Genomic DNA, 13925 nt, shown 5'->3' with positions numbered 1-13925 from the left:
CTCTACCTCATCAGCTCCTGCCACTGGTGCCCACAAAACCAGTGGGTACCCACTCATAGTTACTCCTGTCCAATGTCCCCTTCCCCAGCAGCATTAGAACGACACCTATTTGAAGCAGGGGACCACCACCCAACCCCTGTTAGTTCAGGGTCCTCCCACCCCAGTGGAGTAGCGGCCCAAGGTCGCACAGCTGGGCAATGGCAGACCCCAGTCGAAACCCAGCCCTTCCCCCGCCCCACCTTGCCTCTCTGCTTGCATGCCCCCATTCCCAGGGAGCTCACCCCCTCACCAAGTAGCTCATCCCACCTCAAAAAACAAAGCTCTCCGCCCTCTTGCCAATTCCAACTCATAGCGACCCCACAGGTCAGGGTGGAACTGCCTGTGAGTTTCCAAGAGTGGAACTCTTTACGGGAGGAGAATGCACTGCCTGAGAAGTGCCTGGTGGTTTAGAACTGCTGACCTTGGGGACTGCAACCCACAGAGTCACAACTTGAATGAGCTCGTCCTTTCCTTGAACTGACCCCGCCCCCTTGTGACTACTGTGCCTGTGTTTCACGCAATACCTTGGCTCAGTTCCCCGAGGGATTCGGGGACCAAGAGTCCTGCCTTCGGGGTCTCACAGCTTCTAGACCTGCCCCCACATTCACGTGACCCCTCTTCGTGCCCCCACCCCCCAGGCTGCTGAATGAGAGTGACAAGCGCCCCTTCATTGAGGAGGCCGAGCGGCTCCGCATGCAGCACAAGAAGGACCACCCGGACTACAAATACCAGCCTAGGCGGCGGAAGAATGGGAAGGCGGCCCAGGGGGAGGCCGAGTGCCCTGGCGGGGAGGTGGAGCAGGGCGGGGCGGCTGCCATCCAGGCCCACTACAAGAGCGCCCACCTGGACCACCGGCACCCAGGAGAGGGCTCCCCGATGTCAGACGGGAACCCTGAGCATACTTCAGGTAAAAAGCAAGGGGGCTGCCTGGTGGGAGCTGTGCCCTCTGGAGCCCGGCCTTGGTGGGGTGGGGCATGGGGGGCTGGAGGGCCAGATGTTCTGCCCCTGCCCCCATCCTGGAGGGGGCTCATAGGTGCAGCAGGGAACCCTGGGAACCCAGAGGAAGCATGGGGCAAGGTGGCCCCAGCCAGGGGGGCAGTTGTAGGGTCAGGAGGCCGAGCAGTCCCCACCACGAGGGGACCGGAGGGCTTTGAAACACGGAAGAAGAGCTCCTAGCCTCCTTCACCCCCAGTCCGGTGCAGGAGACGTGGCGTGCGGTGGGCACAGGCCATGTACTTCTCACTAGTGACATAGGCAGAGACCGGAACAGAGTCCGGCTGGATGAGTGGCTGCACATGGCGCCTGCATGCAATCCTTACAAAGAGCATGAGAAAGGAGACCCTGCCCCTCCTCCCCCCCAGCTGAGCTGGCGCCTAGGCGGCTGCGCCCCAGAGAGGGAGCTGGGCCTGGGCAGGCCCCCAGGGAGGGCATGCTGAGCCGAGCTGGGTGCCCTCAGGAGCCGCTCTGGGCACCTGCTGGGCCAGGCCCTGGAGGAGGCGCTGGGACTATAGGCCAGGGGCCCTCGGGCCCTCCCCCAAGAGCTCCCAGTCTAGAGGAAGAGCTGGGGTGAAACCAGTGGACAGAAGACGGGAAGTGATCAGCACCAGGGCCTTGCCAGGTTCCCGAGGTAGCCTGCCTGCCCCAGAGATACCCAGCTAACTGCAGAGTCTGGGAGGGAGTGCAGGAGGCCAGGGCTGGCTGGCACTGAGAAGGCAGGGACAGGGATGTGCCCCGGGTCACGAGGAAGTGGCAGGACTGGGATTGAAACCCAGGCGGGTCTCTTGGTCCAGTACCTTGACTAGTGCAGGACTTGGCAGTGCCTGTCAGATGGAGGAGGCACAGCCTGCCTGGTGGGGGTGGAGGGGCACCTGCTACCATAGGACAGAGGGCCCCTACCCCACCCCACCCCCGCAGTTAAGCCACCCCTTCCCCACACTGCCCCGGCACCTTCAGATTCAGGGTCACCCACGCCCCCAGGAGGTCATGCACAAAACCATTACCTCATAATAAAACTTGGGGTGCAGGCTCGGCCTCTCCCCTGAGGCCCAATACCCCCCTAATCTGTGAGGCCTTCCTTACCCCCCCTCCCAAGGCAGAGTGGGAGCCACCCCCTCTGCCCTGTCCTTGCCTGCCCTTTCTAGGACGCACTCCCGTCACCTGGGTGTCTGGGTGGCCCCCTTGAAAACAGGGCACCATTTTCTCTATGTGCGTGGGCCCAGCCCCTCCCTGGCCATGTTTAGCAGTGTTTGCTGAAGGAGTAAGTGAAGGAGACGGGGCGGAGCATGTCCTTGCCGTCTGTATCTAACTGGCCCCCTGTGGCAGCCACTCAGGAGCCCTGAGTGTAGTGTAGTGGTTACCCATTGAGCTTCGGCCTGCGAGGTCGGCGGTTCGAAACCCCCAGCTAAGGGCATTCTATTCTCTTAAGCAGTTAAGTGTTGGAAACCCACAAGGGCAGCACTACCCTGTCCTGTTGGGTCCCTACGCGTCAGAATTGGCTGTGAGTTTGGCTTTAGTTTGGGGGGGGGGCACTCAGCCAACCATGGTTGAGTGGGACACTCGGCACGGCTGGGGGCCCAGAATGGGGAGGAGACCCTAGGGTGGCAGCCACAGGGAAGCAGTGGCGGGGGCAGGGGAGTGCAGCAGGGCAGGGAGGCCGGCTCAGCCCGGAAGGCACTTCTGGGAAGGGGAGGGTGGAAGGCAGGCCCGACCTCGGCTTGGGGACTCTGAGCCACGGGGACAACTTCAGGGCCAGCCTTCTTAGCAGGTGCCAATTCTTGGCCAAAGCGGAAAATGTGGACACACTCGGGCTCTGACCCGGAGAGCCACCGGAAGCCCACCTGTGCTGCGTGCCCCCTGACCACACAACCTTTTGTCTCTCCATCTCCTCTCCCTGTCTGCCACCCAGGCCAGAGCCACGGTCCGCCCACCCCTCCAACCACCCCAAAGACGGAGCTGCAGTCCGGCAAGGGCGACCCCAAGCGGGACGGGCGCGCCCTGGGGGAGGGCGGGAAGCCCCACATCGACTTTGGCAATGTGGACATCGGCGAGATCAGCCATGAGGTGATGTCCAACATGGAGACCTTTGACGTGGCCGAGTTGGACCAGTACCTGCCGCCCAACGGGCACCCAGGCCATGTGGGCAGCTATTCGGCAGCCGGCTATGGGCTGGGCAGCGCCCTGGCTGTGGCCAGCGGACACTCTGCCTGGATCTCCAAGCCGCCAGGCGTGGCTCTGCCCACAGTCTCGCCACCTGGTGTAGATGCCAAGGCCCAGGTGAAGACGGAGACCTCGGGGCCCCAGGGGCCCCCGCACTACACTGACCAGCCGTCCACCTCCCAGATAGCCTACACCTCGCTCAGCCTGCCCCACTACGGCTCCGCCTTCCCCTCCATCTCCCGCCCCCAGTTCGACTACTCTGACCATCAGCCCTCGGGACCCTACTACGGCCACTCGGGCCAGGCCTCCGGCCTGTACTCAGCCTTCTCCTACATGGGGCCCTCGCAGCGGCCCCTCTACACAGCCATCTCTGACCCCAGCCCCTCGGGCCCCCAGTCCCATAGCCCAACACACTGGGAGCAGCCAGTATACACAACGCTGTCCCGACCCTAGAGGGGGCTCTGGCACCAGCCCCACCAGGCCCTGCTGGGCACTGACCCCTCCCGCCCTTGCTTCCTGTGCCTTGTCCAGCTGGGGCTTGCAGGTGGCTGGAGGCCTGCCCTGTGATCCCTCCCTGCCCCGTCCAGGTGCCGGCCTGGGCAAAGCCCTGGCAGCTAGTTTGGACCAAGGAGATGGAAGCTGACCAGCCCCCCTCCCCAACCTCCAGACTGCAAGAATGAGGGCTGCACCTTCCTCCCCCAAGAATGACCCTCAACCTCAGAGCCTGACAAGGGCCCGCCCACCGCCCAGAGGGAGGAGGGGCATCCCGGGTTGGACGGATGGCAGCTGGAGGCTTTGCCACTACTAGGCACAGGGACCGAGGGGCCGGACTTGGCCCTGTGCCACGTTACCTGGGGGCCAGGCCAACCAGAGACATCGGTGCCCACTCGGGGGCCAAGGACTGCTCAGGGCAGCTCCACGGTGTGTGGAGGGCTGGGGTCTGAGTGGGGACTCTCCAGCCCCCTCAATGCGCTCTCCCCGCCCCTCGTGAACACAGAATGGAGGTGGCACAGAGCCCCGGGTCCAGTGCTGTGCCAACAGCCTCATTCCTCACCTGATGGAGAGACAGTGCCTGTCGCCCTTGGGCCAGCCTCCCAGCCAGGTAGGCAAGGGCCCCAGGGACACATTGAGAGACAATTCCTGGACCCCCTCCCCAGGCCCCTCTTCCCTTGGTCAGGCTTGCAGGCCCTGCTCTGTCAGCCCCAAGGCCCCTGGTTCCCCACAAGTTCGAACTGCTCAGGCCCCCAGTGGCTGACAGGCGGCCGAAGCCACTAAAGCCCTCCACATACTTTCTGCCCCCTCACCCTCCGCCTCCCAGTGGTACCTGAATAAAAGTGTAGCTCTGCCCACCCCCTTTCCTGTTCTCAGACCCCTCGCTCCACATGTAACTCATTACTGTCCCCCTCTTATTTATCTCAGTAGCCCCCTCCCGTCCTGCTACTCCAGCCCCCATTAACCCCGCATTAAGCATTCCACGTAATAAAAGTAAAGGTTCCTTACTGCCTGGTGGGCCTGGCCTGTCTCAGTCTCATCTCCCTATGGCTTGCAAACATTCTGGAAGGAGCGGGGGCAAAGGGGAGAGAATCCAAGGGTCTCCTCATCTTTCTGAAGAAGGGGAGCAGGCTTGGGTAAGGACAAGTGGTGGCCCAGCGGGGTCAGTCTGCCAGGGCACTGGCATATTTGATGGGTACATTCATTGGTTCAAACCCAGGCCAACACCCACCCAGCCAAGGAGCAGGACTTGAAGAGGGAGCCCCTGGAGGGAGGGGCTGCACACAAGGTCCACACCCTCAACAGCTGACTGAGAGGCTGGAGGGTCAAGTCCACCCAGATGCTCCTTGGAGTTAAGACCTGGCAACCTGAGAAGCCGCACTGGAAATACAGGGGAGCAGGGTCTGCTCGGACACAAGGGCGGGAGGGGGCTGCTGTGGAGGAGCTGGGTGGAGGCTGTTGTCTTGAGCTGGCTGGCCTGGTCCACCCCTTGCTATCCTCCTCCACCTGGCCCCAACCTAAGGGTCCACCTGGACCTAGCAAACCTTCACAGCCGTCTGAGGTGCTCACGCCAACACGAGCTCCTTTCTCAGCCTGTGCTCAGGCCTCAGGTGCACAGCACGGGGTCTGGCTGGCTGGCTCCTTTGATAGGACAGCTCCGGGATGTGGCACTTCTCCCAGCAAGTAGCTACCTGAGTGCTGCCCAGGCATGTGCCTCAGGTCAGGCTGGTGGGTCTCTCCTGTTTTCCAGATGAAGCTGGGGCTGTGAGTCAGTGCTGTTAAAGGGCACTGGGCTCTGACACCAGGCCCCCCTCTCCCTCACCCACCATCAGCTGAGGGCCCTGCTTCTACTGTTCACACGAGGGGGGGGGGGCGGCGGGGGCTGCTCATCTACCTTGGGAGAAAGGCCTGGCAGTCTACGTCATCTGGAGCACAGCTCAGCTCCGGCAGCTCTCAAGTTGACGCAAACGGACATACTGGCTCTGGGCATATATGCCTTTCACCTGGAGGGAACTGCCTGGCTGGTGCAGCCCAGCCCCTGCTGCTTAGTCTGGGCACGGGGGCCACCAAGGGCGAGCTCATCCACCCAGTGACCAGCTCCCAGGATAGGGAGAGGTGCGTGAGCTCTTTGGGCAACCCCCTGGCTCCTGTCAAGCCCTGTCTTACAGTATGGGCTGCCAAGCCCAAGCCCCTCAACTAGATGAAGGTATCGTCTGTGGCAAGATGCTGACCCACGTCCCACCCACATTAGACCTTGTGGCAGCCTGGATCCAACTCACTGTGAGCTGTGAACAGGAGTGAGAAGACTGTAGGCAGCCGGACCCGCGTGCTACTAGCCACCTCTCCATCACTAGCACTCGGGAAGGCTGGTCACACTCGCTCCAAATCCATCCCGCCCTCCCGAGGGGCCGACTGCTCATCCCAGCCGTGCTAAGAACCAGTTTCCCCGACAGTGTCCTGGCCAGTAGCACCAAGCCAGCAGTCAGGTCACTTGGTGAAGCCTTGGCTGGCCCCCAGTGGTCTTCTGTTCACCTGCATTCCAGTCTAGAAGCTTGCAAGAGACCTCCCGAACCGAGGTGACAGTGCATGGTTTCTGCAGCCTTTGCCCACGTGAGGTAGGGCACCTGCTCACCTCCAGGCTGGCCTATTCTCAGTGGGGCTGTGGTTGGCTCGGGTGCACTGAGAAGACACTGCCTGCCAGGACTTGACTCAGGGGTCTGGGGATGGTGGGAGTCCGTGACCAGGACTGCACTCATCACGGAGACCAAAGGTCCCCATGTTCGGGACCGCAGTGACCACGGTGCCATCACCCGTGAGAAAGGGCCAGTTGTGTCTGGAGAGGACCGAGGCGATGCCCCACCCCCCCACCCCCAGTTCTACAACAGTGGCAGCAGGTGCTTGCTCCTGGGAGAAGTCAAAGGCACTGCCTGGCCACACGAGGGGGGACCCCCAATGAGCAGACTATGGAGGATGGGTGACAAGAAGACACCCCTCTCATCTCCCCTATACCCAGACCCAAGGGTTAACCCACTCCCTCTCCAGCCCCCTCCCCCTCCCATCTCCCTTTAATCACATCTGATAGTGAGCAGCCCAGTGGGAACAAAGGGACCATTTAGAGAAATGGGGCCAAGGGAATGACCCCCGCGCTCCGGGGCGGCCGCCGGGATGCCGGCACAAAGGCGGCGTTTCAGGGCTGAAATTTCAGCACCCAACTTGATTAAAGGATTCCACAGGCGCGGAGGGTGGAAGGGGTGCTCGGCCACTGCTCCCCATGTTAACCCTTCTACAGCCCAGCGAGCACCCACTGCTCCCATGGGCTCCCCAACCCACGGCTGCTCCTCAGCCCTGTCCTGCCCTGGGGGCCCACCCTCAGGCAGAGGCTAAGCCAGAGCCAGATGGGGAGACAGGAGGCCGGCCACCTGGACAGGTCAGGACCAATGCTTCCTTCACGCTCTGTCCCTGGTCCTCGTCCCCCCTGAGCAAGGGAGAGGGGAGAGGAGGAGGGGGGTGCTGTGGCTGGTCTTCCTCAGGCTGGGAAAACTGGATGTAGAGCAAGCCCCGTGAGAGGGGATACCCAGGGTAGGGAGCTCCAGCTGACCTGATGTCAGCCGTGACCCACTGCCACCCTGACACCCAGCCCAAGGAGGGCTGGAGGACGGGGACAGGCTGGGTGAGGGTGTGGCTGAGCAGGGAGGGGTGGGGCAGAGGGGGCAGGGCAGGCAGGTGTCTGGGGAGGCAGGAGGAGGCTTTGCCCTGAGCTTCCTGCTCCTGAAAGGGGAGCCGAGCCCCGATAAGGCCATGGCAGGTCCTCAGAAAACAATGGGCAGCTTGATGAGACCTGCTCAGTGATACTCCTGAGAAGAAGCACCCCCACCCGGGCCCCGCAGCAGAGGAAACCGGGGTCTCCCAGGCAACCAGCTCCCTGGGCACAAAGGCGAGTCTGTCTGTGGGCAGGCAGCTGAGGTGTCCCCCTGTAGCAGCCTTGCTCTGGCGAGGTGGGGAGATGGGGGACCAACGAGGTCTGAGGAGGGAGCCAGAAGCCTCTGGCCGCTGGACTAGGTGTGTGCTGGGCGGCAGCAGGGGGCAGGGAAGGTCACCGAGGGCGGAGGCAGCTGGTGCAGGGCGGCAATTTATTACTGTCAGAGCCCAGCCCCGACTCAGTCAGAGATGATGAGCTCATCCACGCCCCAGTCCTCGTAGCTGCCGTCGGGCAGGTAGCGGCGGATGATGATGGGGATCTTCCGGGCCCTGTGGGAGAAGACACAGGAGGGGAGGGCTGGGAACCCCAGCTTTGCAGCAGACTCTGGGCAACAGGCGTTTTGGGAGGCTCCGTGTGGGACAGATGGGACTCCCTTCTCAGGAAGGAGCTACAGTGCAAAGGGGCGCCCTGCACCCGAGCATGGGGGGGTGGGCCAGGAAGGCCGGGTTGTCCGGGGTAGGAGGAAGCGGAGATGTAGGTCAGCCCAGCAGCAGGTGCATCCTGACAGCCAGGGAGACCCGTCTCTGCAGGTGGGTGTCCCCTCTGCCTGCTGCCACCCCAAATGCCCCATGGGCTGATCCCCAGGGAACCAGCACCCACCTCCCCAGCCAGGACAGTGGGCACAGAGGAGAAGGCCAAGCTGGGACACTTACTTGAGCTCCTTCATGGCGATGAGCAAGGGGTCCGTCTCCCCCTCCAGCTCCACCATCACGGGGGCACACATCCTGTGGGCAGAGGGGCAGGTGGTGGGAGGCTGCAGGTCCAGAAGAGGACCCAGCAGGAGGCAGGGAATCACTTCACAAATGGGGTGTCCCAGCCTTTACTTGGAAAGGTCATTTCCAGGGAGGGAGGCACTACCACAGGCCAGCCACAGCGAGGGCCCGAGGTGGGGATGCACACAGAAACCAATTCCCAATGTCAAGTCAACTAACTCACTGCCATGGAGTCAGTTCTAACCCCTAGGGTGGGGAAGAACTGAATTACCCTCTGGGTTTCAGAGATTGAAACTCTTCACAGGAACAGACAGCCTCGTCTTTCTCCCAGATCAAGTATACTAGCACCCATCTCCTCCAATCTCTGCTCTGAAAACCGAGTCCTCCGGCTCACCTGCCGGCGTGGCGCTGAAACAAGGAGCGGCAAGCAAGGATGCAGTGCAGGGCACAGCCAGGAATGGTGAAGTCTCACCTGCTCCTAACCACTGTGCTCAAACACCCCACCCGTCAGAGAAGAGCGGTCTCTCTCGGGAAAGGGAGGTCAGCTATCTTCATGACTCCACATGACGTCCATGTCAGCTCCCCTGCCAAGGGCCTTCCCCAGCCCAGACTCTGGAGCCAGACGCTAAGGCAGAGCGCCCCAGACTGGAAGAGCATGTACAAAGGCATGGTGCCCATGAGCCCAGCTCCCTCCTGGCCTGTGGCAACAAGCCCCTCGGTAGTCTCACAGCCCCAGCCTCCACACCTTGTATGTGGCTCAGCTGCTCACAATCCTTCCACGACTCTACAATCCTCAGGCCAGAACCTAGCCTGCTCCCTACTCACCTTTATAGCATCTTCTCAGGCTACTGGCCTACCTTTACCCCATGTTGCTGCCACTCACCACTAGATGGCTCCCTGGGCATGCCATGCAGGTGCCCCGCTCACAGCTACGCCTCTCCAAGCTTGGGACAAGGTCCTGGGGCTCAGCTCTAGGCCACACACGTTTCCTCTTGGCTCCAGTCCTATACACACAGTCTCCACAGCTCACCACGTGGCACACTGCGGGGACCCACCAGATGAGCTTGTCATGCTGGGCTCGTGTGATGTTGTTCCTAGCTACCCATCACCCCCACCACTGCCTGCCTCCATCTGGACCTTTGCCTCCGTTTCTGGCACCTGGAAGTTCCTCTAACACCCTCCCCACACACACACACACACACACACACTGTCCCACCCAAGTTCTGATTCCTGTAGAAGGCTTCCCCAGGTGCCCAGGAATGAATGGGTTTCGGCATCTTCTATAAGGAGCCCTGATGGCACTGTGGAAATGTCAGAGGTCTGAGCCCACCAGCTCCTCCCCAGGAGAAAGATGAGGCTGTCTGCTCCATCAGACGGATCATCTTGGATACTCTCTCTAGTATCTCTATGAATCAGTCGACTCGATGACAGTGGGTTTGGGGTTAATTAGGGTGTTTTTGTGGAGGCTGTACCTCTGGCAGACTAAGTCTTTAATCGACTTCACATCCCCAAAAGGGGCCAGCAGAGTCTTGCTCAACATGCTGCGTGACTGTGAACTTGTATATAGTCAACTTGCAAAGTCTGAATCTGACAACTAACCATCCCTGCCCACAGAACGCTCTTCTAGGACAGACGTGTCCTGTATCTGCACTGTAATTACAGCAGCCACTCCTCCGTGTGGCTACTGAGCACTTGGCATGAGGCCAGGGCGACTAATTCAGCGAATTCAATTTTGCTCACTGACACGTCAGCAGCACAGCCGGCTAGGGCTGACACTGCATGGTGCAGGCCCGTATGGGCCTGAAGTGGGGAGTGCTGCTCCACTCTCACCCAGACCAGCACCAAATACAGTGCCATCCAGGTTTCCAGTTTAAGGACAGGGTGTGGCCGGCCGGGGTGGGGGTGGGGGTGGGGGTGTTGCTTGCACGAGGGGCGAGGCAAGGAGCCAACACTCACGCGATCTGGAGGGCCCGGGTGCCCAGCACTCGGGCGCGCTCGTACTTGGTCATGTACGGTGTGGTGATCCGTTTCTGATTGGCCTGGGGTCGCTCCCCCGAGGGAAGGATCTCAACGTTCTCCTGGCCCTCCTGCACACCGACAGAAAAGAGGCAAAGGCACGGGGCTTGGTGGCACAGGGGGTAAGCACTTGGCTAACTTGAACCGGCTGCTCAAACCCCCCAGCCGCATCTCAGGAGAAAGCTGTGGCCATTAGCTTCCGGAGAGCTGACAGCCTTGCAAACCCTGTGGGCCGGGATGTCCTCCTCTGTCCTGCTGGGCGGCTCCCAGTCAGAATAAACTGGAGGCACAGGGACTTCTCCCCAGGGCATGGAGACACAGTGTTTGGGTTTTTTAAATGGCATTGAAAAAAGGCAAGCTCTCGGGGTGCACACATCGAGGAGGCCGAGTGACGAAGCTAATGAATACAGCCAGCACTCTCACAGGTGCCTAGTAGAGGCCAGGAACTCCGCACTGCCAGGTGGGTAGTGACTGGGGCCTTCCGAGCAGCCACCAACGGTACAACTCTTAGTCTCTCCTCATCGGGAGCAAAAGACATGAAAATCCAGACATGTGGAAATAATAAATCCAGGGGCCTAATGGACCACAGGAACACCAGCCTGCACAACCCTGAGACCAGAAGTAGGCTGTACCCGGCTACCATTCCCAACCGCTCTGGAAGGAGTGACGTCAGTAAGTTCCAGACAGAGTAGGAGGGACATGGAGAACCAGACTAAAAATCCTAAGAGACTAGCCTGACTGGTGGGCTAGACACCAGGAGGAATCCGGGGACTATGGCCCTTAGTCACTCTTCGGGTCTGGAACCAAACTCATCCCCGGGGTTCAGTGTTCAGCCAGTTAGATCTATAAGGAGATCGATAAAACTAAGGCAGTATGCACACCCTAGCACACTCCACTACCTGAGACCAAAGGGCAGTACTGAGCCAAGGATGAAGTTCAGAATGGTTACGAAGGGAGGAGGGAGGGCAACGGGGACCCCTGGAGGAAGTGGGAGAAGAGCCGTTACAGTGAGGGGACTGTGGTGAACAAACACGAGAAACAGTGTCTGAACTGCTGACTGAAAAACATATGGCCTGCTTTGTAAACCTCCATCGGAATCACTGTGAGTTTAAGAACAAAAAGCTATGGGAAAATTCTATGATCTTTGAGTGCCATTCTGCCACAATCTTTTGGGAAGCCCTCTGCTGTCAGTTCTGAATGCTTGGGATAGAGCAGTGAATATGAACATAAAAATTCTTTCCTCTGTAGCGCTTACATTAAAACAAGATAAGTGCTAAATAAAATACAGAGTATAAAAACAGAGAACCCCCTCAGAAATAGTAATGAGAGCAACGATTCCAGGAGGATAGGGGAAGAAGGGGGAAGGAAGAGGGAATGGATAGCAATGACGGCGGAATAGCCGCTCTCCGGGGAAGAATACCAGGACAGTAGGTGATGGATAGAATGGGCAGTGTAAGATATGTATAAATGATAATAACAACACATAATATATTAAGGGTTCATGGGTGTGGCATGGGGAGGGGGGAGGAGGAAAAAGCAGATATCAAAGGGCTAAAGAAGAAAGATAATGCTTAGAAACTGTTTATGCCAATAATTGCACATGTCCGCTTGAGACAACGGATGTCTGGTTTGTTACAATATATGTAAGAGCCCCCAATAAAATAATTTATTAAATAAAAAACTCTTAACAACGACAACAAACAAAGGAAGCAGAAGGGAGTGCCAGGGTGGGCAGCAGGTGAGGAGGAGAGAATGCAGTAATGCTGGGTTTGATGGTCACGGAAGGCCTCGCCGAGTGGTAGCTGGACAAAGAGCTGGGGCGTGTCTGTTGAAGGAGGGATGTGGGTGATGTTTTACCCACCAATAAACCAACCAAAATGTCAAGGACCAGCTGGGCAAAGACCTCCAGGCCTGCTCCCCACCACCAGCATGCGGCCCCATCCAACTAGAGCTGCTTGTGACATGGCCCCCAAGCGCAGAGAGGGGCTAGTCTCCTGGCCCGTGACTCCTGCAACCTGAGCCCAGGCTCCGTAGGCACTGACCTCCTCGGGATTCTCCAAGTCATCGAGCCCTTCGTCCTCCTCCACGTCATCAAAGTCGTCACCGTCAAGACTGTTCAAGAGGAGGGAGAAGGCCGGTCAGAGCATCACTCACCACAAAGCACAAGGCACCCAAACAACAGCTTCCTAGCTTCAACCCAATCCCGTTTCCTCCAGCCGCCCCTGTCAGCCCCCAACGGTGCTAGGGCTCTCATGTACTACTCCTTTCTCTGCCCCCAGTCCTGGGTCCATGGTGCCCTTGGGAGAAATACTCAAGAGCTGTCCATCCTCCAGCTCCCCTCTTCCCATCCTACCGTAACCTCATTCCAGTAAGACCTTCCCTGCTCCCCGCCCAGCTCCACCAGCACCAATCTTTTCAAGTCAGAACCGAGTTCCACGTGCTAAATCCAACAGCCACACACAATCCCATTTAACCTTAACCCGATCTGCCAGATGGCCCACTAGACCACACCCTCCCCGCTTCAATGATCTTCTCACTGGGCTCCGGACACCTCGCTCTCTCAGATCCCCCACCCCCACGCCCTTCCCCATGCTCCTTCCCAAGCTCCACTACTGCTTTCTCCTCTGCCTGTGAGCACGCATGGTGGGAAAGCTCTAGCACTTGGTCGGTGGTCGCCTCCCCATCTCTCCTGACACTCTCTGGGTCATCTCAACCTGGTTCTTAGCTTTAAATGACACACTTAGGCTTTGCATTATACACATTTTTATCTTCAGAATAGTCCTCTTTTCTCACCCCACACATCCAATCCGTGATGAAAATCTCTTGGCTTAAAAAATAAGATTTCTGGAGGGAGGATGGGGTGGAAAGGGGGAACCGATTACAAGGATCTACATATAACCTCCTCTCTTGGAGAGGGACAACAGAAAAGTGGGTGAAGGGAGACGTCGGACAGTGCAAGATATGACAAAATACTAATTTTTAAATTATCAAGGGTTCATGAGAAAGGGGGTAGCGGGGAGGGAGGGGAAAAATGAGCTGAACCAGGGGTTTAAGTGGAGAGCAAATGTTTTGAGAATGAGGGCAATGAATGTATAAATGTGCTTTACACAATTGATGTATGGATTGTGATGAGTTGTACGAGCCCCTAATAAAATGAAAAAAATAGTAAGACTTCAAAAATTTCTTGTCTTTCCCTTCAAAATGAATCCAGAATTCCACCACTCCTCACCACGTGTACCATTACTCCAGTGCAGGCTACTACTTCTCTCACGCCGATGACCAGGACTTCCCAGCTCCCTTCACTGCCTAACTATCAACACAGTAACCAGTGCGACCCCTGTTGCTAGCTGGCATGGAGTCTGCTCCGACTCACAGCGGCCCTGTGCACAACAGAAGCAAACACTGCGGTCCTGGCCGTCCTCACCGTTGCTCCTGTGCCTGAGCCTGCTGATGCAGCCACCGTGACAGCCCATCTCGTCAAGGGCCTACCTCTTTTTCATCGCCCTCCACCTTACCAAACACGATGTCCT

At 58.8% G+C, this 13925-nt stretch overlaps 2 protein-coding genes across 2 annotated transcripts in view; one reads left to right on the top strand and one right to left on the bottom strand.

Annotated features, from left to right (window-relative positions):
- The first annotated feature begins 656 nt into the window (after positions 1-656).
- Positions 657-4694, top strand: SOX10 (SRY-box transcription factor 10). The gene is made up of 2 exons (XM_030885738.2): positions 657-946; positions 2945-4694. The coding sequence occupies exons 1-2, from the start codon at positions 733-735 to the stop codon at positions 3646-3648; spliced, it is 918 nt and encodes a 305-aa protein (XP_030741598.2). The 5' UTR covers positions 657-732; the 3' UTR covers positions 3649-4694.
- A 3109-nt stretch (positions 4695-7803) lies between these two features.
- POLR2F (RNA polymerase II, I and III subunit F) overlaps positions 7804-13925 on the bottom strand; it is a 9328-nt gene continuing 3206 nt past the window's right edge. Inside the window, exons 2-5 of the mRNA XM_004700246.2 lie at positions 12438-12507; positions 10336-10466; positions 8320-8391; positions 7804-7935 (exon numbers count right to left, since the gene is read on the bottom strand). Of these exons, the coding sequence (XP_004700303.1) occupies positions 7845-7935; positions 8320-8391; positions 10336-10466; positions 12438-12507 (364 nt within the window). The 3' untranslated portion in view covers positions 7804-7844. The remainder of the gene's footprint in view (positions 7936-8319; positions 8392-10335; positions 10467-12437; positions 12508-13925) is intronic.

This window comes from Echinops telfairi, unplaced genomic scaffold (assembly GCF_000313985.2).
Source record: "Echinops telfairi isolate 266 unplaced genomic scaffold, ASM31398v2 ScPeMD7_2;HRSCAF=8, whole genome shotgun sequence".
Lineage (NCBI taxonomy): Eukaryota > Metazoa > Chordata > Mammalia > Afrosoricida > Tenrecidae > Echinops > Echinops telfairi.
The sequence above is the reverse complement of the archived record's forward strand: the minus strand, read 5'-3'. Positions and strand labels throughout refer to the sequence as shown.

Excerpts from the sequence above, each read along its gene's own strand:
- SOX10 (XM_030885738.2), top strand. The coding sequence starts at position 733 with ATGCAGCACAAGAAGGACCACCCGGACTACAAATACCAGCCTAGGCGG. Across the intron at positions 947-2,944 it reads GAACCCTGAGCATACTTCAG|GCCAGAGCCACGGTCCGCCC; the intron begins GTAAAAAGCAAG and ends TCTGCCACCCAG.